At 30.9% G+C, this 25182-nt stretch overlaps 1 protein-coding gene across 5 annotated transcripts in view; it reads left to right on the forward strand.

The window, feature by feature from the left end:
• Cntln (centlein) overlaps positions 1-25182 on the forward strand; it is a 306285-nt gene that overhangs the window by 264523 nt on the left and 16580 nt on the right. For 3 of the 5 annotated variants that reach the window (XM_027950608.2, XM_027950607.2, XM_071600662.1), the window contains 6 exons: positions 2023-2120; positions 3611-3737; positions 4724-4861; positions 5207-5392; positions 22274-22459; positions 25037-25114. In XM_027950608.2, the coding sequence (XP_027806409.2) occupies positions 2023-2120; positions 3611-3737; positions 4724-4861; positions 5207-5392; positions 22274-22459; positions 25037-25114 (813 nt within the window). The remainder of the gene's footprint in view (positions 1-2022; positions 2121-3610; positions 3738-4723; positions 4862-5206; positions 5393-22273; positions 22460-25036; positions 25115-25182) is intronic. The other 2 variants (XM_071600659.1, XM_071600660.1) reach the window with 2 other exon arrangements.

The following is a 25182-nucleotide window of genomic DNA, read 5'->3' on the forward strand; positions in this document are numbered from 1 at the left end:
AAGACCATTCTTTGTGATATGTACAATGTTATCTTCCAGTTTGCATATAAATTAAAAATAATGGACATTAGTTTTTAAACTATTGTTGTACAGTCTATAAATAGGCTATTCTAAGTGTCTTACAAATACTAACCAAATAATTTTCATTTAACCCTATAAGATGGATTCTGATATTACCTCTCCACTAACTTCTTGTGGAGCCTGGTCAAAGAAATTACTTAACTACTCTAATGTTCTAAAGCAGAAATACCTTTCTGTTTATCTCATAAGGACTTTTGAGGATCAAATGAAATAGCTGTCAGACTTAAAGATTTTGGCAAAATCGTATATCAAGCTGGCATTATTTTATCTATCCTAATTCAGTAATCCCTCTGTTTTCTAGAACTCTTATAAGTATAGCATATTCAGCCACATAAAATACAGCCTTAAGTCTAAAAACAGAAATGAGTAGAATAGCTATCTTAAAATTCACTTAATTTATTCCACTGAAGATACTATCAGACTTTTGTTTTACTATCTGTTGTCTTTTATTTTAGATGTTTATTTATTTCATTATTTCATGTTTATTTATTTCATGTGTCAGCAGAAAATATTTTAAAAGCATCAACTTAGAAATATGCATATGAAGGAGCAGGATGTTTGTTTTGGGCAGGAATATTGACAGGCAAAAAGGTAGAAGCAGCAGATTGACAGGAAAAAGAGAAATATGAAAAGTTAAGGTAAATAGAGAATTAGAAAAACAGGAGTTGGGGACCATTTAGAGTAGGAGTATTTTTACTATACTAGTTCTTAAGGGTATCACTATATTATAGTATAGAGATAATGTATATACTAATATATAATTAATATAGTGAAAATATATATTTATAACATCATTTTAGCATAATCATGGATGTTCATATTTCTAACTGAATGAACAATCATTTCAGAAAAAAAATCAAGATAAAAAAATCAAGTGTTTAAATAAAAGCTTCAGTTATTTGGTAAATTCACTAGTGTGTCGTACCTGATTATGGCAGTCCTAGAAACAGGACATTGTAAATATCTCTGTAAACATGCAAAATATAGTAAAAATTTAGGTTATGGTAAACACATAAAAATTTGTAACATTTAAAATAGGTACATGGTAAGGTAGCTCTTTGGGTTATTAAGAAAAATTAAGATTAAATTTCATGTAAAAATTAAATTATTTCAAATTTTAAATTCACATGTGCTGTGGTAGTGTAATATTCAAAGTTGGTGTGATGAATTTAACTCACTTTTCTTGTGTGATTAATAATTTCATACTTTAAAAAAATTGCCATTAATCAAACAAACATCCAAACCTAGGAATAGTTCTAACAGTTTATTATAGTTTAGAAAATTAGTAGAAGAACTATTCCAAACACTTATTTACCTAACTGAAAGGTCCACAAGAGTTTCACTCAGGTTAGTCACTTTGTCTGCTGGCTGTCAACTGGGATATCTTTATACTGTTTCACATGGCCTTTCAAGTGTCTTCCTTGCAAAGGGATCCCACAGAAGCATTCCAAGAGGGTGAAAGCCACAAGACTTTGCTGCGTCATTTCTGACAAATTCTTCTGGTCAAAACTGATAATAGACCAGACTAGATCAAATAGCTTAAGAAATAAATCCCACCACTAGATGGGAAAAGCAGCAAATTATTTGTGATCATATTTAGTCTATTTCAGGTTTCTAGTAAGTCCAGCATTCATTTTAAATGATATTATTAAGTCATCAAAGTTCCTACTCATACATTTATGTTTCACTAGGATAATTCATATTTCCTATAAGTGTATTTGAAGCATGAACTCTGTATTTGTTATATGATTGTTTTACTCTATACTCTGGCATACCATATAAACATTTTAGTATTGTGTCTATTAGAAAATATAAAAGCACTTAAAATTTTTTAATGTTCAATTATTGTTCATCATAATTATTATAAATTTATTATTATTATTGAAAATGGTGTTTATTTGCATTAGATCAAGATTGAAAGGTATATCTGTTTTTAATTAGAATGCAACCAATGAATTTACTAAGCAGTCATCAAACGTGAAGTTTCTGAAGTCTGAACTCCTAGCAAAAGAAGAATACATAAAGGAAATGCATGAAAAGTATGTTTTTTCATATTTCTATCCATTGTATTTGGTGCCACCTAGTGGTAGTCCGATTGGTTAAACATTGCATCCCCCCAAAATACCCACGTATCATTAATAATGGAATTTTATTTTCTTAATTCATGTTTAAACCTATATAAGATAGAATTGTAAGGAATGCTGCATATAGCATAATTAATGACAAATTGGTTACTATTTTTAGTTAGGGTAAGAATAAAGTTAGATTTCCCTTATTAAACATATATAATTTTGAGTAAATGTAAATTAATGACTTCAGGACTATGGATAAAAAGATTTAAAATGTGGCAAATGTTTGACAAAAAATATAGATGGATATTTATAGTAGGTTTAATGTCTAAGTTTATAAAGCTAATGTGGAAAAATGAAAGTTTTTGTTTCTATTTAAAATACTAGAGAGATAACTCTTATGTTATCATTATTTTTTAAAGGTGTTTTAAATGCTCCCAATGAACTAAAATGCTTTTCTTTGTATATCACTTATAGCTACAGTAGAGTTTATAGGTGATGATATGTGTACATACAATTTCATTCATCATAGATAAATTTGAGATAGATGTACCTCATATACATACTTGTATGCCAACCACATTGTAGGTGAAGGTCACTCCAAAGTGATATTAACAGGTAAAGAACTATTAGACAAAAAGATTAGTTAATATTTTTGACTGAAAATATATTGAAGTTTATTCGTAGTTTAAGAGGTGATCTTGCTTATAATTTAACAGTGAGGGCTCTAGAGAAACACTCTTTGAATCTTGGCTTTTCCACCTGTTAGCTCTATGCCTCAATTTAATAGTATTAATTCATAAGGCTCTTAGAAGAAATAAATTAATTAACACATATAAAGCACTTACAATAGTGACTGGCATATAATAAGCCAGTCAGTAAATAATAATAAGTGTTAATTATTGTCACTGTTACAGTGTAATTAGTGGTAGGGAGAGAAGTAGCAACAACAGTAGGAGTTGTCACACTACCATTTTATACTTGTCATTTCATTATTTTAAGCTAAACCCATAGGTGAATTCCATCTCAAATGGCATTAAATAAGAAGATATTATGCCTGATTTTAGTTTCTTTGCATATTATGAGACTTATATGTTTATTATAGGATTTTTTTCCAACATTGTTCAACTTTTGATCATCTTTAAGTATCGCTTCAATTTTCCTAAGCAATGCAAAAATGTCATTTAAATATAATGATTCCAGGTTTTTATAAATTTTAATAATCTTTCTTTTGTTTTAATGTATGTGTATTATACTGTAATAATCAAGTCACAACCACATTGTAGATTTTACTTAAAATATAGTACAGCAATATTTTATTCATTGAAATTTATTTTACTAATTTATAGTTTCATTAACATCAGATAGCATTTTAAAATTAACAGGCATAACCTTAATGACATGCAAGATAAAGTATTTTCTGTTCTCTGGATAAAATATCTTTTTTTTTTCCTTTCAAGGATGTCTCGAATGGAGAGGAATATAACCATGAAAAGACATTTAATAGAGGACTTGAAATTTCGACAGAAAGTTAATTCAGAAAGTAATGAGAGTTTTAGTGAAATGTTAGAAAATCTTGAAAAAAAGGTACCAATGTTTAAAATTCAAGATTCCAAAATCTCACATGAACTATAGCCACATATTCTGTTTGTAACAATTGCATGAGAAGATAAGTTAAATTTTAAAAATCTTTAATATTTCTGAAATGCATAATTATATTTCATTCAGTATTTTATTTTATTTAAAACTATAATTTATAATGATAGAATAAATATTTCTGAATTTTTTGAGAAATTGATAATCAATAACTATGAGAAGATCTTTCCAAAGTGTACATTTTCCCCTGTATAATTAATTCAACACATATCGGGAGGTAGTTTTATTTAAATAGTTATATGTGACCTGAAACTAGAAAGAGTTTGTTTCAAAAACAAGAAAGGTGGTATTTGCACAATTCATAAAGCAGTCTTTGCTTTGGCTTTCACTGAATGTTATTCACTACTGAAAGAGCATCTCCTTTACTTTCCTTGTTGAAGTTGAAAGTCTAAGTATCTAGCAGCTCATATGATTTAAGAGAGAAAATTTTACATGAACATGAAAAATGCATGTGGATTTTATTTCTGTTTCTTCATCACCCACATAAATGATAATTTTTACAGGTTTTCAGTGTTATCCTTTGAATTTTGCTAAATTTTTATCTTCAGTAATCATTTCAGATAGACCTCTTTACAATCTTTGAATGAGTAATCATTTATCTTTAGTGGCATTAAATTGAAAAAGAAAAACTATTTCTCCTGTTATTCTTTGAAATATATAATAAATATGTTTTTATTTAGTACTCCATTATATATATTTTTACATTTTTATATGATTTTGATTTTTGTTATTGGTTTAAGAATTATTAGTTTTGCTAATGAGTTCTGCAAGTATAATTCTTGAATTCGATACAATTTCATGAGACAATAAATATAAGTGGACTCATTCATTCATTAATTTAGTTTCTGATTAAACAAATATAGTATTGTACTAGAATGACTTTACCAAGGATAATTATCTTTGTATTTTTACTCTAGGTAAAGACATTAACTGAAGAATGTTCCAATAAGAAGGTATCAATTGATTCACTAAAGCAGAGACTTAATGTTGCTGTAAAAGAAAAGTCACAGTATGAACAGATGTATCAGAAAACTAAAGAGGAGTTAGAAAAAAAGGTATGCTTTTAGGACATTTTAGTCTAGGTATGGAATACAATGATGTCTTTTTCATTGTTAACATTGTCACTTTTATCTCCCCAAACTATCATGAGATAGTGAAAAATTTCATATAACTGCAAAGAATATCGTATCTGTATAAGACATACCAAGAATTTACTAAACATTAAATATAATGCTTTATTAGTGAAAACAAACAAAAACAACCACTAATTTTACCCAAATAAAAATAAATAATCTATGAAGTAATAAAATCGTTTTCGTATCTGACTTGTATAACTGTTCTGTTCCAAATTTATTCATGAAAAAAATGTTTTTTTATTTTATAATTACTGATTTTTGCAGGATCTCAAGCTTACTTTCCTGTTCTCAAAAATAAATGAGACTGAATCAGCAATGGCAGAAATTGAAACAGCAGCATCTAAACAACTTCAAGGATTAGCACTACAAAGTGAGCAGGTTCTGGAAGGTGCACAGAAGAAATTGCTATTAGCCAATGAGAAAGTGGAAGAGTTCACCATATTTGTGAAGGTTTGAATCATTTGTGGTTTAGTAACTTTGTACTTTACTTCAGCAGACTACTTCAGATGACTGAAATAAAACTGTAAAGTTACTTCCTGCTTTTCTAACCCACAAACATCCTCCTCTATGTGTTCCATTGTTCAAAATTGTGTCTGTGAAAGATTTATTTTTATAGTTTTAATTTAAAATTTTTCACTCTGGCCAAGCTTGGTGGCAGCACTAAGGAGGCTGAGACAGGAGGTTTGCAAGTTTGAGACCGGTCTCAGTAACTTAGTGAGACCCTAAGCAACTTATTGAAACCCTGTCTCAAAATCAAAAAGAAGAAGGGTCTGGGGATGTGGCTTAGTCATTAAGTGCACCTGGGTTCAATCTTCAATAGCAAAAAAATTCCACTCCTGTTCATATTTTTCTTAATTTCAATTTAGTAACAAAATTGTAGTAATCAAGATAGATTTGATATAAAAAAAAAATTAAGTCATTTCCACTCTAGTTTCATTTTAAAAATAACCCAAACAAGAACAACAAACAGAAACATCATGTTCATTGAAGCTAGGGGCCATCTTAAGTCCAGTATACAAACTTCAACATATGGAATAAATAAAGGACTTGACAGACAAAAGGTACTTAAGTGCCTGCAAGATAAATGATGGCAGAGGGTGTACCATTTAGAAATTACCTAAAAAAGTGAAGAACTCCAGAAAAGCTTAGGAATTGGCTGCTCAAGAAACCACCAAATCTTCAAATGATGGAGTAGGAGCAGATATGGAGCTTAAAAGATAGTTTGTTTGAAGTTTTTATAAGGAACTTTGAGACTTCTGGTCTGTACTTTGATCCCATATAGTTAACAGTATTCTTCCCTCAATCTTCTGGTGAGGCTGAGGAGTAACAGCTCCAGCTACAAAATTAACACTAAGAGCTAGTGGTCTGCAATTGTTGTGCTTCTTTTAATTTTTCTATGAACTGTTTAAATTCTGTTGAGTGTCTTTATTCCTTTTTGTATTGTCATTAAGCAAATCTTGCCACTAGATAGACCATGATGAGTTGCTTTATAGCAGGGACAATATTTTTTTAATGTTTTATCATTATAGCAGCCTTCAGTGCTTTGCAAAGAATGAGAACACAGTAATGATCACTATCTAATCTAATTGAGTTTTCATTAGGAATGTGAAATTTTAATGATAGTACTTTTGCTCCATAAAAGTAAGAACAAAACAGTTGATAGTAAGAAAGTTATTATTTCCTTTCTTCTCTTTTCTCCCAAACCTCAGTATTCTTTTTTTCCCCAATCTTTGATGAGACTGAGTTCCCTACCCTTTTTTCTTTAGATGGCATGTATTATTAAAAGTAGTCATATCTTAGTAGTATCTACATATTTATACATGTAAAATGTTTTCAATTTATGGAATCTTTTAACTGTCCCCTTATAGAGTAAAATGACATTACCACTTAATGTCTTCTTTCCTAAAAGACCCAACACCATTTGAACCACTCATTAAGACCTTGCTGTAAAAATACATGTTAAATATAAAGTATATAATTCTAGATACATTCATGTTTGTGTTCTCAAATTAGTTCTTTTTTTGGTCTCTTTCTAGGTGGTCGGTAGTTGGGCATCTCTTAAAGCATTCAATTGAAAAGATATTCAGCTCAATATGTATTAGAATATTTTAAAATGTCCTTTACTATTGACCTCATGTATAAGTAATAACATTTCTGGGCTTATGGATTGCATATTAGTTAGCAAATAACTGGCATTATTTATAATGTTATATTCTTCATTCCCCTAAAAACAGGCGCCTACAACATTGTGTGCCACTGAGCCTAAGGAAATCTCTTACTTTGCTTCTTTGAAAGTCAGAAATACTTCGGGGAGTTTTCTTATTTTAAAAAATATCTACAAAATAAATGAAATAAAACATTTTCTCTCTTTTAATGAAGGTTTCAATTGGTATGAAGTCAAGCCAATACCTCCCTCAGAGGATGCTGAATAATTGCAAAACATTAATTTTAGTAAATGTACTTTACCTTTTCCTAATTTAAAATCATTTTCTTCCAAATGCTTGGTTGTGATGCATATTCTCATTGAATGTTGCCACTATTTTACTCATTATGTACTACCATTTTTATTATGACTTTTAGTTTCATGAACTTTGTTTTTCTGTTTTGTATTCAGCTTAGGGTTGGATCCAGTAAGCTGCATTTTATAAGTTAACTGTGTGATTATTATATATATATAAACAGTTTTAGAAACACAGCCTTAATTTTTTTTAACAATTGAATCTATATAACAAAATATTTACCAGTTTGGCATTATGGTAACACTGTTTACAACTCATAACTTCTAATGGCAATTTGACATATATTTTTCTTAACTGTGTTTTAGGGCCGCGTGCAGTTGACACTAGTGCCACTTTCACTGTTTTATTCATTTTTCTAATCAAGGGCCACTAACAAATTAATACCAAACTCAGAAATTTTGGCAAAGACTGGATGATTGGGTGTTAGAAAGGGCTGATCAGCATCTTTCTGTTCCTTATGTGGATGACCCTAGAACCAGAAGAATTGCTTAGGAGTCACCATCTGAAGAAACATACCATCAGTAACTTCCTAAATCCTGTTGCATTAGTTACATAAGATCCAAGCTTCCACTTTTATAAAGAGTTAAGATTTTCCTTGTACAATTGAACACTATTCTGCCTAGAATCTAATCTTCCCCACTTCTCTCTAACTTTTGCCCATATTGGACTTATTTCTCCGCCTTTGCTCAAGTTCTGCTTTACACTCAAAATGCCCTCCCCTCTCTCCCCCTTTGCTTTCTCCTTTCAGATTTATCTCAGTGTCTTCCTCTTACATGAACAACCCCTTTAACTCTGTGCTTAAGAGGATAGAACTCAACTCTGCCACTTACTAGCTGTGTGATCTCAGGCAAGTGACTTTATCATCTGCATCCAGTTTCCCCATCTATAAAATGATTGTAATAATGGAACATACCTGTGGTTAGGATTTAAATAAGTTATCATAAACAAGGAGAAGAGTGCCTAATATAGCAAAAGAACTAACTATTAATTATTTTTATATTAGTGCAGTTGTAATAAAGTAGGCTTGTTCTTATTTATTTTCTGAATATTTTTATGTGTAACTCATAAATTAACATATGTAAACTCTTATATTTTTCTTTTTGTTTCAAGTAGATTATAGCCAATTTGAGGCCAGGAGTATTGCTATTTGTTTTCTTCATAGTACGGGCACTTAAATTGGCTTATTAAATTCTTGAGGTATTTATCTTATATCTGCTTCAAGAATGGTCCTGTACGCATAGCTACTGCTCATATTGAAAACTCTACAAAAACAAGAATTGTGCACATTCCTTAATGAATATATTAATGAATTTACATTGTTCTTACATAGAACAATTATAATTATCAGAACTCATTCTATACAGAGCTTATTAGGGTATCATATACACAAAAGTACTTAATAAATATTATTAGTAGTATTAATAGTACTAATGTTTGTTCTGGCCCTGTTGTGGAATGTATGTTCCCTTTAGTCTTTTCATTTATTCATAGGGCACAACCAGATTATAGAAGAGGTGGTGTAGCCATCTGTTCTAGATCTAGTCTTGAATACAGAATGTTGCCCTGGGGTGAAATCAAGTGTTTTGAGCATCTGGGCTGGATATATGTGGCAGATCTGAGGCTTTGAATTCTCCTAATAACTGAATAAAACACACTAGGGAAATCTCTAGAAGTATTTGCTCAGTTTGACTCAGCCTTAATATATAGGCTACTTAATGTGCTTGTATGTAATAGTCATATGCCAAACTCCATCTTCTCCATGTTTTTCTTTTTTTGTTAACTACAAAATACATAACAGCCAAAGAACAATATTTAGCTAGAAGCATAAGTGGTTTCATTATCAATGTGCACTTGCTTTGATGAGATTTAGTCTGATATTTTGGGCATATAAATATCTTGCTTCTTTATTATAAACGTTTATGGAGCATTACAATTTTATTTTCACATATACAATTGTTCATTCTTTGGCATAGATCTAGTTTCTTAATTATGATTTCTAAACAGTTCTGTGATATACTTGAACTTGAATTAACTCTTTTATCATTATGTTAAAAAAGGGAAATTACAGATCTTTTCAGAGAAAGGTTCTTAATAAGATACATTACCTTATTATATCACAATAAAACTGTTTGAAAAGCTGTAAAAACACACACATAATACTTGTGTACTCCCTAACTCTTGCTATGTAAGACCATACACCACCTTGGGATTCTGCAGAAAGACCATCACCAATTGCAGCCTCTTAATCTAGAACAATGATCCAAAACCCTTTTTCTTTATAATTAAAATAAAATTATTAAATACATTAATTCTTCAGGAAACGATGATGATAATGATGACTCTAAAGTATTTGAGTAGCAAATTCTTACCTTCTCACAATCTAATCTTTCTAAAAAAAAGTCCAATCAATCCTCAATAATTGAATGTAACTCAGGATTGTAAGTAGCTAGCTGACACAGACAAAAAAGCTCCCTGATAAAGACTAGAAAATTAAATTTAAAAATGCTGCTGGAATACTAGACATAATAAGATGAAAATGGAATAGTTTACTCTGTGTTTCGTGAATACCTCTTCTGGTTGTTTGCAATAATTTATAAAGATTTATAAATTATAAATGAGTGACCTATAAGTAGAAATGTACATCTAAGAAAATATTCTTATTTTGAAAATGTCTTTAATGTTGGGACCATTCTTAATCATTAGAAGGGACAAAAAAGGGGGGATATATTTCATATTGATTATAATGCATAGTATGCAAAAAAAATCCTTATGACCCTAAAAATATGTTAAACAAAACTTGATACCAATATAAAAAGAAATTGGTGAATCCATAGATATATTTACTATGATATTTAATCTACTGTACTCAGAAATCAATAGTTCAAATAGACAAAATGTAACTCTTCAAATCCATCTGGAATATGCACAGAAGCCATTTGCATCTTAAGCTACTAAGTTCATAAAGCAAAAGTCATTTTTGCTATTTATTATACATATGACATAACTTTGATTTAATAAAATAAGTGGCAAAAATTTATCCACTTAGACATCCTAAACTTCTCTGCATGATTTAGAGTTAGAAGAAATAATAAGTGAGCTCATGAACTGGTTCAAAATGAATAGTGAGAATTTCAACCTTTGAAATTTAGCCAAAACTTCACTTTCAAATCAAAATATTTGCAAAATAAATAAATAAATCAAAAATGGAGTCAGGGAGGAATTCATAGGAATCTTAAAATGTGTACATAATGCATTTTTCTTTATAATTTGATATTTGATAAAGTCCTACCTTAGCAGAAGGCCAAGCTTGTATTTTTGCTCAACTACACCATACAGCCTGGGCTTCAACCAACCAGGGAGCCCAGCTAGACATACTACATGCCTGTGCAGCCCATCCCAGAGTCTTGCCCATTTTTGAGCACAACTTAGTCCAAACTTGAGCAAAGAGCCCAGCCATCAACCTTCCCAAACCACAGAACACAACCAGTGAGACCACATGATCATAGTGCTCAGCCCCACTCAAATAAGGAACAAAACCTGTGGCCACCCTAACCAGGGTGATTGGTAGCAACCCTGACTAAACATGAATAAATTAAAGCCAGCAACTCCATCCAGGCAGGAACACACCCAGTGACTCCACCCAACCACCCGGTACAGCTTGTGGCTCTTTCTGATCATAGGGCTCAATGTAGCCCTACCTGAACGTGGATTTCAGTTAGAAAAATCCCTTGACCACTACCCAAACAAGGTTCAAATTTGGAGATTAGCCTGCAGCCCTCTCCAATTACACATTTTAACTTTTAGCATACCATGGCCTAGGAGTGTAGCTTGTGAGCCTGCCTAACTAGGGCCAGTCATGGAGCCCAGCCAGCAACTCAGCCTGACTGCATCCCAGACAGCAGCTCCTCCTAACCTCAGAGTGTGGGCAGCACACCTGCCCAAATAGAGAACCTGACAATGAGCACTGCCTATTCATGGGTGCCTGCTGGCCAATCTAGACCTAAAAGTTGGACTAACTGATAAAGGCCTCTTTCTGCCAAAACCAATTTGTAAGTGTTGAAGCAGTGTCTACTCTGTAAAATGTGAGGACACCGATGTAAGGAAATATGATTGAGAAGAATTAGGATAAAATGATGCCATTGAAGAAATTTAGTAAACTTCAATGACTCACCCTAAGGAAATGGAGATCTATAAACTGAATAACAATTCATACATAGTCCTCTTAAAGAAGTTGAGTAATAACTAGATGAAATTAGAAAAACAATTCATCAGCAAAATGTGAAGTTCAGCAAGGAAATAGCAAACAATTTGTAAAAATAGAATCCTAGAGATAAAAAATACTGAGACTGAACTGAAAAATTCAATAGGGAATTTCAATAGCAAACTTGATCAAGCATAAATGAGATTCAGTAAAATCAGAGGTGTATCATTTGAAATTATTCAGTCAGGAGCAAAGAGAAAACAATGAAAAATAGTGAAGAAAACCATAGGACTTATAAGAAACCATTACACAAAACAATATATACATTGTAGGCATTTTAGAAAGGAAAGAGAGAGAAAAAGTGATATAAAGTCTATTCAAAGAAATAATGACAAAAAACTCAAAATTTGGAGAAAGTGACATGCAGTTTCACAAGATCCAGAAGTCCCCAGAATATTGAACATGAAGTCTACAATAGGAAACTTATAATTAAATTGTGAAAATTCAAAAACAAAGAGAAAATTCTGAAAGAATCTAGAAATACAGTAACTCACCACATTTAAGGGAGCAATGATAAGAAAGGGAGCCCCAAAAGACTACCAGAGGATTTCTCAGCAGAAACTTTGTAATTCAGGAGAACATGGGATGATATATTTCAAATATTAAAAAAAAAAATCAGCTGCCAATCAAGAATATTCTAGCCAACAAAGCTGAGGAAGAGAGAAACATTTTACCAAACAAAAGTGGAGAGTTTTTATGGCCACTAGACATGCCTTCCAAAGAACTCTGAAGAGAGTTTTTCAGGCTAAACAAAAGAACTCTAATTAGTAAAACTAAACCTAGATTCTGAGTCAAAATTCTCTACTATTGTAATAGTGTTACAAAGAGCACTGTTAAGTCTTACATGTTTTTAAAAATTATTAAAAACCTGTCATGACAATAATTTGATATTAGATATACAATATAAAAATACAAATTGTAGCAAATCATCTAAAATATGAAGGGAGGAAAAGTAGAAGTGTTGATATTTTGTATCCGATCAAAATTAACAGCTTAAAATAGAAAGTTATAAACTATTAGATATTTTATGTAAGCCTCATGGTGTTGACAAAGGAAAAATCTGAACTAGACATACAAATGATTAAAAGAAAGTAATCAAAGCATGTAGCAACAAAGTTATCAAATTATAAAGACAGACAACAAGAGAGGAAGAAAGAATGAAAAAAACTACAGTCATAAAAACCACAACAAAATGGAAATAGTAGTTCTTACATGTTGATAATAACTTTAAATGTAAATAGACTAAACTTCTCAATCGAAAGATATTAAGTGACTGAGTGAATAAAAATTAAGATCTGGCAATGTGCTTCCTATAAAACACTCCCTTTAGGTTTAAAAAGACACATATGCTGAAAGTGAAGGAATGGAAAAAGATGTCCATACATTGGTGATCAAAAGAGAACACACATGGCTATATGTATAGCAGACAAAATAAACTTTAAGTAATACACAGTCAAAAGAGAAAATGAAGGTCATATCATGGTAGAGGGATCAATTCATCAAGAAGATATAATAATTATAAATATGCACCAAAGTCTGGAACACTTAAAATATAAATACTGTCACTGTCAAAACTGAAAGGGGAAATAAGTAGTAATACAGTAATATTCAGAGTAGTTTAGTACCCCCTTCTCAAAAATAGAGACACTACCCTGACAGAAAAACTATAACAAAACAGTAGATTTGAACAACACTATAGATCACATGGTCCTAACAGCCCAAAGCAGGAGAGTACACATTCTCCTCAAGTGAATGTAGAATTTTCTCCAAGATAGTTTGGATGTTAAGCCACAAAAGAGATCTTAGGAAGATTGAAATCATATCACTTTTCTTTTCTGACCACAATAGTATGAAACTACAAATCAATAACAGGAGGAAAACTGGAAAATTCACTCATCTACAAATTAAATATACACACCTGAACAATTTCATTCAAAGAAGAAATCAAAAGGGAAATGATAAATTGAGGCAAAAGAAAATAGAAACACAACATACCAAATATAAGGAATGCAGCAAAAGCTTTATAAAGATTAAAAACACCTACATTAAGTGAAAATTATTAAATAAATAACCTAACTTTATTTCAAAGAGCCAGAAAATGAAGAACTAAGTGCAGAGCTGTCAGAAAGAAGGAAATTATAAAGCTTAGAGAAGAAGTAAATCAGATAGATAAAGTATTAAGAAGTATTACAAAAGATTAATGAAATGAGCGTTGATTTTTAAAAAGAAAACATATATCTTTAGTGAGGTTAATCAAGAAAAAGAAGACTAAAATAAATGAAATTACATAGAAAAATGAAATAATACTATAATTGATAACAAGAAAAATACAAAGAATCATAAGAGAATACTGTGAACAAATACATGCCAAGAAATTAAATAACTAGAAGAACTGGAAACTCCTAATAACATTCCGCCTACCAAGACTGAATCATGAAGAAATAACAATCTGAACAGACAACAGCAAATTAAAGCAACTGAATCAGTAATCAAAATCTTCCCAAGAAAGGAAATCCCAGGACCATATGGATTCCCTAGCAAACTGCCAAACATTTAGAAAAAATGGATACCAGTCTTTCTCAAACTCTTCCAAAGTATTGAAGAGGAATAATACTTCCAAACTTAATTTACAAAGCCAGCATTATACTGATACTAACATCGGATAAGGATGCTACAAGAAAAGACAATTATAGACCAATGTCATCAATTGATATTAGATATACAATATAAAAATACAAATTGTAGCAAATCATCTAAAATATGAAGGGAGGAAAAGTAGAAGTGTTGATATTTTTTATCCGATCAAAATTAACAGCTTAAAATAGAAAGTTATAACTATTAGATATTTATACAAAAATTCTCAACAAAATACTAGCAAACTGAATTCAACAGCACATTAAAAATATCATACATCATGATCAAGTGAATATACAAAGATCATCCCTGGATGAAATAATGGTTCAACCATGTAAACCAATAAATGTGATAATACCACATTAGTAGAATGAATGATAAAAAGCCATATGCACAGATGTAGAGAAAGCATTTTAGAAAATTCACTCCTTTGTGAAAAAAAATTTGAAGGAATCATACAAGTAATGTACCTTAACACAATGAAAGCCGTATATGACAGCTTACATCATAGTCAATGGTGAAAAGTTACAAGTAGTTCCTCTAAAGATTAGGAACAAAACAAAAGATACCCATTCTCGCCACTTTTAGTCAACATACTACTTGAAGTCCTTGCTAGAACAATGAAGCAAGAAAAGAAAAGGCATTCAAATCATGACAGAAGAAGAAAAATTGTTGGTAGATGACATAATTGTTTATACAGACAATTCTAAAGACTGCACCAAAAACTGTTGGTATAAATGAATTCAATAAAGTTGCAGGTTACAAAATCAACTTACAAAACTCAGTGTGTTGGGCTGGGGATATAGCTCAGTTGGTAGAGTGCTTGCCTTGCATGCACAAGGACCTGAGTTAAATCCCCAGCACCATAAAAAAAAAAAAAATCAGTATCTTTCTACAAATTCTCTGAAAAAGAAGTAAGAAAAACAATTCCATTTACAATAGTGTCAAAACAAAACACTTAGAGTAAATTTAACCAAGAAAGTGAAAGTTCTAAAAGATGTAAGTCATTGACAAAAGCAATTTAAAATGATAAAAATAAATGGAAAGAGATCCTATTTTCATGGACTAAAATAATTGACATTATTACAATGCCTTAGTACCCAAAGTGATCTGTAGGTTTAATTTAGTTCCTATGAAAATCCCAATGACATTTTTCACAGAAATGGAAAAAAAAATGAGAAAATTGATATGGAACCACCAAAGGCCTTAAATAGATAGAGCAATGATGAGCAAAAAGAGTAAAGTTGGAGGCATTGTGCCTTTTGATTTGAGATGATTATAAAGCTCTCATAATCAAAACAGTATGCTAAAAACAGATAGACCAATAGAACAGAATAAAGAGCTCAAATAAACCCACGAATATATGGTCAACTAATATTTGACAATATAGAGGATAGGCTCTTCATTAAATGATGTTGAAACTGGATACCTAGTATGCAAAAGAATGAAATTGGACCCCCCTATCTTTACCACTCACAAAAGTAAACCGATTCAATACTTAAATACCAGATCAGAAACTGTAACTCCTGAAAGAAAACATAGGGGAAAAACTCCTTGGCTTTGGTCTTGGCTTTTTTTATTTTTGTTTTTTATGACACCAAAAGCACAAGCAACAATAAATGGGACTAAAAACCATCACAGCAAAGAAAACAATCAAAAAAGGCAACTAGGAAATTTAGGGAAAATAATTGAAAACCATGTATCTGATAAAGGTTAATATCCACAATATATAAGGAACTCATACAATTCAACAACAGTACTACAAATAATACCAATAAAAACCAAGCAAAGGCCCTGAACAGAAATATTTCCACAGAAGACATGCAGATGGCTAACAGGTATATGAAAAGAGAAAAACTCAACATCATAAATCATAAAGAGAAAGCTCAACATCCTAAACATCAGGGAAATGCAAATCAAAACTGCTCTTTGGAGTAGTACTGGGGATTGACCAGGAAAGGACAAGGGTGAATATTTTAGAGTGATAGAACAGTTCTTTACTTTGATCTGGGTGGAGATTACCCAAGGTTTCATTTATAAAATATCATTAAACTATGCAATTAAGACAATGCTGGGGCTGGGGTTGTAGCTCAGTGGTAGAGCCCTTGCCTAGCATGTGTGAGGCAGTGGGTTTGATTCTCAGCACTGCGTATAAATAAATAAAGGTCCATTGACAACTAAAAAAAAATATTTTAAAAAAGACTTAATGCAGGGACTGGAGTTGTGGCTCAGCGGTAGAGCACTCGCCTAGCACATGTGAGCCAGTGGGTTTGATCCTCAGCACCACATAAAAATAAATAAAATAAAGGCATTGAATCTAACTACAACTAAAAAAAAAATTAAAAAGACTTAATACATCTCACTCTATATAAATTATTCTTCAAAAGTAATAAACAACTGTAAATATTCATCTTTAGTTAATGATACACATGCTAAGGGATTTAGGCATGAACTATATAGATCTCTTAAACTTTGAAATGCATCAACAAAATAAGATAGATTTATGATGAATTGCTGCATGATAAAGCAAGGATAAGAAAAGTCAATATATCTGTTTTAGTATATAGATGGTAAATTATCTGTGCACAGAACAACTTCTTTCAACTTTTTGCATAATAAAAATATTAGAAAATGCCCTTGGGGGAATTCAGACTTGAATTTAAAGGGATAAACCCATTATTTGCTCCTTACTCCCCTGGAATCATGCAACAAACAAACAAACAAAAAAATGAGAAACTAAAATTCTATACCTTTTTACAATAAAACTATATTATAACTAAAACTATATATATATATATATATATATATATATATATATATATATATATATCAAAACATATAGAAAACAGCCAAAACCAGGTAAAATCCACAACACCATGCAAGAAGCAGCAGAGAAAAGACACAGATAAGACCTATCTAAAGAAAGCAATTTTTCTTGCAGCCAAAAGGCTTACTTATAAAAACAAAAACAACGGAATGGAATTCATCAGGGCAAAAAACCCTTAAGTTTATATATAAAATTCCACTTTCCTGGAACATAGCTCAGGCCCCTCTGCCATATAATTTTCTATCAATAGATGGTCTAGGAAAATCTACTCTCAAAATTAGTCCTGGAAAAGGATTCAGCACAAAATCTCTACAAATATATTAGAATAAAAATGAAGGAAAGAAACAGGAAAAGTAGTTTTACCAGGAAGCTGTAGAGCAAATTAAAATATTTTATTATGAATAAAAAAATATTTATGATGTAATTTCTTCTAATAAGTACCAGGTATTTTTAATGCAAGGTAGAAATAAAAGCAAGGACTTGGGAAAATGATGACACAATTGGAAAAGAAAAGCAAGCTGGCAGATTAAGCAAGAAAGAAAAGAAAAAGTTATTTCAGAAAAAATATTTTGATGGGTGTGAGTGTGTACACTTTAAATATGTTGAACTTACTGCAACTTAATTATACCTCCCACAGTAAGTTAAAAGAAAAAAAATGACAGAAAGAACAATGTGGATGAATTTTTTAAATGCCATGTTAACTGAAAGAAACTAGACATGAAGGAGTGTAAGAAATGCATAGTATATTATTGCATTTATATATCATCAAAGCAGCAAGCAATTAAGATCATAAATGAGAACAATTGCTTTGTGTTGGAGGGATGATTAAGAAAGAGCAACAGGGAAATTTCTGGAATATGAAGATTTTATATGTTTTGAGCAGGTTGGTGGTTATACAGATGGATACATCTTTCCAAACTCATTAAATTCTTAAAATCTATACACTATTTCATTCTAATTATGATGACAAAGGGATTTATAGATCACATGACAAATATTCAATATATGTATAATTGGAGTCTTCAAAGAACAAATCTACAACAAATATATATATATAACCAAAAAATAATTTTCAGAAATAGACTTAAAAGAACATAAAATGAACCAGGGAAAACTGATTTAGTATGCTATGCCCTAGATATATTCTAGTAAATTTTCTGGACTTGAAAAGATAAATAACTATAATGCTGTTAAACTTTTCCTTCTCTCTCATTCTACTTCCCTATGGTGTTATGATTCATAAGTATTACCCCCATAAAGTTTCTGCACACAGATCTTCACTTCAAAAGTTTTTTCCAGGGTTTCAACTTGAGATACATTTTTTTTAAAAAATCTCAATTCTTAAAGATAGGAATAGTAAATTTTCTTTTTACAGTACAAATAACATTAATACTTACAAATAAGTTATATATAAATAAACTGTTTATAAATAGTGTAGGTAATGCAAAAAAAAACTGAAATTGCTCATAAAACCACAGAAGTCACTAACACCTAGGTTTTAAAAAATCAGTTCTTACATTAAAAGGAAATCTGAAAAATTGCAGAATATCCCTACAAGAATAATACTCTAGAATTAAAAGAACCTATACAATACAGTTAAAACAGTGCTCAAGAAGTTTTTATAGCCTTGTATATTTAAAATAATAAAATTAGAGAAGAGGAAATGAAAATAAGCATTAAACTACATGAAAACAACCAGAATCTGAAGATAAAATAAAAATAAATGAATTAAAATTTATAGAATTAATAAATGAATTTAGGAATTTGTGGGGAGAAATAAAATGGATAAACTTTTAGCTTACTTAATTTAGGAAAAAGAAAGCACAACCATTCAAGGAAAGAAGTGAAAATAGCCATAGATGCAGGGGGAAAAAATCATGGTAGATACTCTCAACACTCTGCAGACAAATTTGAAAGATATGAAATGGATACTTTTCTGGAAAATATATCAAATCTCACTCCTGAGCAAACAGAAAATCAAAACTAATTATCAAAAAGCTACCTTCCCCTGCAGTAAATATTAGGTCAAATGCAAGTGAGTGCAATCACATCAGTAAAGAGCAAATAAATTTGGTCTCATTAAAACAACTGTAGAATACAGAAAAAAAAAAGGATATCATCCAAACTTTTTTGGAAGATTGTTTAAAATAAAAATGGTTCAATTTCATATCAGTGCAAAAAGATAAAGTATTAACAAATAGAGTTCAGCAACAGATCAAAAATAATACACTACAAGTAATTGAAGTTCATTCTAGAAATGCAAGGACAATTCAAAATTAAGAAAGTTATTAATAATTATATAATAGACATATGGAAAATAACATGATAGTCTATATGATTGCTAAAATGGGTTTCAGACAATCTAGAATCCATTTCTGTAAGAAATATAAATAAAATATAATTTCTTAACATATTAAAATCTAGCTATTGCAACTCAAACTTAGCGTAGTGTTTCCTATGAAATAAAGATATCCACACTTAAAGCAGGAACAAGTCAAGTATATCCATCAATATTGCTATTTAATATTGTTAAGAAAAAACTTAATCAGTAAAATAAGAAGAAACTGGAAGTTTAATAAATGGGAAAATAGGAGATAAAATTATCATTCTTTTCAGAAATGGTTGAATTAGAAGACATTAAAGAGGAAATGACTAAAAAAAACTCCTCTAACAAATGAGAAAAGTCAGTATGCTAAATATATGTTAACAGTCTTTGTATGTAGAGGCTATAATCAGTATTAGAAGCTTCCAGAGTAAAATAAGACAAAATGCCCAGGAGTAAACTAGATCTGTAAAGAGAGTACTTTAAAATAATGCTTAGAAACAAAACAAAGGCTTAAACAAATGGAAAAGAACACATTGTTTTTTGATTAGGAAGACTCAGCATCTTTAAATGCCAAAATTAGGGCTGGGATTGTTGTTTAGTGGTAAAGCACTTGCCTTGAATTGTGTGAGGCACTGGGTTCAATCCTCAGCACCACATTTAAAAAAAAAAAAAAAAGGAAATACATAAAAAGATATTGTGTCCATTTACAACTAAAAAATTAATGTTAAAATTATCCAAATAAAATGTAATATAACTCAAATAATATTAGCAGTAAGACTTGGGGCAAGAGGCAGGGATCCAGACAAGTTTAATCTGAAATTCATATGGAAAATTAAGCAAACATTACCAAGAAAAATCTGGAAAAGAAGGATAATGATGGAAAGCTAGCTCCAAAGGGAAAAAAATGTAAAATTGATTATAAAGTCTCACTAATTGAAATATATTATAAAATTTTACTAATAAAGAATGGAATCCCAGAAACTCAACTAAAACACATGAAATCAGTGGAGGAAAGATGAGATTGCACTTAAAAATGAAAAATAAAAACAAAAAGTAGCAAGGAAAAAAATCATGAATTGAACATTCTTTAACTATACCTCATAGTGGAGAATGCTTTTTAATGTATGCCACTGACTTCAAAAATGAGAAAGAAAGAGATTTATAAATCAGAGTCCATAAAAAGTTTAACATATTTTTCTTTGGTATAAAACCCTATTATTGTCAAAATAAAAAGAACAGATTATGAAAAATGAAATACATAAAACAGAAAAATATAATTTCCCTAATTTGTAAAGAACTCTTACACATTATCAAGAGAAGCAAAAAAAAAATGACAAAAAAAATATAATCTCAAGGCTGATTCTCAACTTCTTTATAACAAGAGAAATGAAACTTTAAAGTACAATGAAAATGTCAACCTGGGTTGGTGGTACAGGCCCATAATCCCAGCAGCTCAGGAGGCTGAGGCAGGAGGATCTCAAGTCCAAAGCCAATCCTGGTAATTTAGGGAGGCCCTAAGCAACTTAAGGAAGACCCATCTAAAAATAAAAAGGGCTGGGGATGTACGTGGCTCAGTGCTTAAGCACCCACCCCTGGGTTTAATCCCTGATACCACCAAAAAAAAAAAAAAAAAAACAGTAAAAACTCAAATACTACATTGAAACATTAGATAGATGTTTTGCTAATGGTGTGGAGAAACAGGTACTTTCATGCAGAGGTATAAATTGGTAGTGCCTTGGAGGAGAAATGGAAATAAAATTAAGTAACAGCTATCAAATTACAGTTATATGAGCACAATTATTTACTGCAGTGAGCTAGTAAAGGATTGAAAACAGCTCCAACATCTAACTAACCTACTCTCAGCTCACAAGGCCATGCAGTCAGACACAGAACTCTCCATCCAAGTAAAGAGTATCTTTTTCTTACGCAAATGTAAGAGTGGTATAGCTTTGCACTCAAAGGGGGAATTTAGAGACTTTGGTGAGGCAATCCTAGCTTTTTTAGGATTTGTTTTCAATCCCTTATTGCTTGGCTTGCCCTCAGTTCATTTAATTGAACTTTTACCCTACTTGTCTTTCTCAAGTCCTTCCTAAGCCATTTCTAATTCAGTTTTAGTAAAACAAAAACAACCCTTCTTTCTCATCATCTTTCATCAGCTTATGTAATAATTAAATGAATTATGTCCAAAAAAAAATATATATATATACATATACATACATACATACATACATACATACATACACACACACACATTTAGGAATCCATAGAACTGATTTTTGGTGTCAGGTCAACTAGCAGAGTTAATTATGCTTAATTATGACTAAAAGTAGCCTGCTTGCTATAATCATTCACCATCAAGATACCAGATGATGTATTGAAAGAGAGGTTGGAGAGCTTTGGTTAATCCAGCATATTGGTTAAGTCACTTAAGAGAGGTTTTTTGGTTTGTTTGTTTGTTTGTTTTTGCATATTGACATGATGTAAGTATCAATCTGTTATAGTCCAAAACAAATAAAACTAGAATAATCCTTAAAAAAAAGATTAGCTAGGGCTGGGGTTGTGACTCTGTGGTAGAGTGATTGCCTAACATGTGTGAGGCACTGGGTTCAATTCTCAGCACCACATAAAAATAAATAAAGGTCCACCAACAACTAATAAAATATTGAAAAAATATTAGCCAGTATTTTCACATTTTTATGTTTAGACTCTTTGTCTTCATTATAATTTCCATATAAAAGCCCACTTTCTTTCTAATATATTGCAGGCTTTGGTCAAAGAGTTAGAAAATGATGTCTATGTGATAAGGCAACAAATCAGAGAGCTTAAAAAACTACAGAAAAACAGGAACACTTGTAAAACCTCAGCCCATAAAGCTCAGACCTTGGCAGCTTCTATCCTGAACATTTCACGGTCAGACTTAGAGGAAATATTGGAGACAGAAGATGAATCGGTAAGATCATTTAAATATCTTTTAATAACAGGATTATTCAACATTTATTTAAGTACATGTCTTTTTATTTTGTTCTCAGAATTCAATCTTTAAGAGTATATTCATGAAGACAGGAGTGTTAAGGTGCCAATGTAAAATATACATTTGAGTATTAACCAACTCAAAAGACCTTTTGGAAAATTTAGCTTGTGATATAGAAATGAGTAGGTGCATTTAATCTTTCAAATTGTTTGTTTGTTACTCAGATAAGTTACCCTTTCTTATCTTCTCCATTTTCTTTAATATAGTTCATCATTATGTTTCATGTAAGCAAGTATTTTTAATTAAGCCAGTTTGAATGGATTTAGTTATACTGAGTCACCATTGATAAGACAAAAATCTTGTATGTGAAATTTTTTAAAAGTAGTAAATCTACAGGCTTTCCTGGCTTAATCCAAAGCTATTGTTGGTCAATATATTTTTTGAAAATATATTGTTGAAAAAGTATATTTACTGTTTTAACTTGGGTAAAATGCTCCTGAGTGAACTACCTGCATAAGGTTCAGATCTTCAGTAGTACCATATCCCTTCCTGGGAGCACTGTGTTTTGACATAGTTGCCACCCTATGAAGAGTAGAATCACGTCTATGCACTGTATTCTTTGAAAACTTTGGAGGATGTTTGGTCTTGTTCTGCCTCTAAACTTTAACATCAATATTAGATTTTTTTTATTGTTTAAAAAGATTAAATATATGATAGCACTAAGGATATCCCAATAGATATTTGCCCAAATGAAGAGATAAAATGATAAACTTAAATGTTTATATGAGGTTATCCTCCAGCCCCCATCAGCTTCTACAAGATCTGGAGTAGAGCATATCTACAATTTGTGAAGCCTTTTTAACTTCCAAGAATTCTTTGATAGGAGGCCAAAGGAATTCTTGAAGATTATTTTTATCCAATGGGTGAATGAAAAGGTGAATTATCAGATTTCTATCTTTAGTCTGTCACAGTGTTTATGACTTTCTACCAAATTCTGAACTTTGAAGTAGTACTTTCAAATAAGACACATGGAAGATAATGATACCTCTACCAAGGGTATTAACCATTCTTTATTAGAGAGATTTAATTTTAAATAAATTTAAATTTAACTTAAAATATGCTGATTAATAATGAAAAACTTAGAGGCCTCAACCTTAATTTTTGGCTGTTTTTCATTATTATTTTTCATTATATACTGTTACTTAGGAGTTTTAACATGCACATTTAGCAAAACCCCTTGTGTGGGTGTGTCTCTGTGTGTATATCTGTGTGTGTCTGTGTGTGTACTTACCCATGCACATGTGTATGCACATGAACACATGCATTTCATTTACAAAAACATGTACCTCTTTTGGAACACAGAGCCACTGCCTTTGATTGGTCTTTGAAAGTTAGCCTCTCTGGGGCTGACAATTTAGGAAAACACCGCTTTGAATGGGCAAATTAGAAAAAGTTGTCCCCCTCCAATATATTATTTAGAAAAGGTCTCTTATTATAGTCCCATAGACTGGATGATGCATTTTTTGTGAAGAAATGGCACCTCTGTCTCTGGGCAAATGCAATCTAAACCCAGAGCACATAGCACTGCAATATTGCATTCCACACTACCTTAAATGAAGCCTCTCCTAAAAGGAAATAAGACTGAAATATAAACACTTTCTTCTAAGAAGGATCAGTTCACCCTGGTATATTTACCATATGTAATTGTAAACCAGAACTTATTTAGTCTGATCCCTGATCTTTTAGAGATCTAAAGAGTTCAGTGTTTTACCTAAGCAGAGCCCTGACTTATGTTCTTTAAACTGCATCAAACTGTAATAGATTCATGTCAAAAACTGTGATAGCCTCTGTGAAGTGCCTAGCATGCTACCTGGCATATAGTAAGTTTAAACAGATGTTACAGTTTCTCAAATACTTCTCCTTTTGAAAAGTCCCCTTTGTTTGCAAAGATCTTAACTATGATTTTAATTAATCAAATGTACTTGTGAATATATAATTTCAGAAATATTTTATCTTGATAATTGATGAGTTGAAAATAGTGACTTATGGCACTTAAAGTTGGAGTATCCCTTGCCTATCAGTAACTATTGGATATTTTATATCAACAAGCATTTAAATATGTCAGAGGCATGTTCTATCAATTTGTAAGTATAACAATTAGTTATCTGTAGATAAGTTGTTATTTTTTTAATATAAGGATTTATGTTGTGAGGATCACTTGAAAATGATTCTTTTTTATAATACCATCTTCTTTTTTATTTTTTCAAAATTGCTTTCATTCCCATCTCAGTCCATATCTTGAGCTCTACCAGGAAAGCCGAAATAAAGTATTCCTAAATTATTATGAAATTTGGAATTATAGTTTCATCTTCAACATATGTATAAATATTTGCAAGTTAAATATTAAAAAGCATGCATCAATATTCCTACTTTGAGGGGAGAGACTACTGTGTTGAAAATTATTCTACTGATAACTCCCTAAATTTATTAAATACCTAATAATGTCACCCAAGTTCACAGACATGCAATTAACACAGGAGTTTTTATTTCTTTTAGGAAATTGAAAAGATAAAGATAGAAACTGAAAATGACAAGGAATGGCTGTTATACATTCAGAAACTTCTAGAAGGACAGGTATTTCATTTTTCTTCATATATTAAAACTTCCAAAGAAAAATTCCAAGCCGAACATTTTTACTTGAT

Source organism: Marmota flaviventris, chromosome 13, assembly GCF_047511675.1.
Source record: "Marmota flaviventris isolate mMarFla1 chromosome 13, mMarFla1.hap1, whole genome shotgun sequence".
NCBI classification, from domain to species: Eukaryota; Metazoa; Chordata; class Mammalia; order Rodentia; family Sciuridae; genus Marmota; species Marmota flaviventris.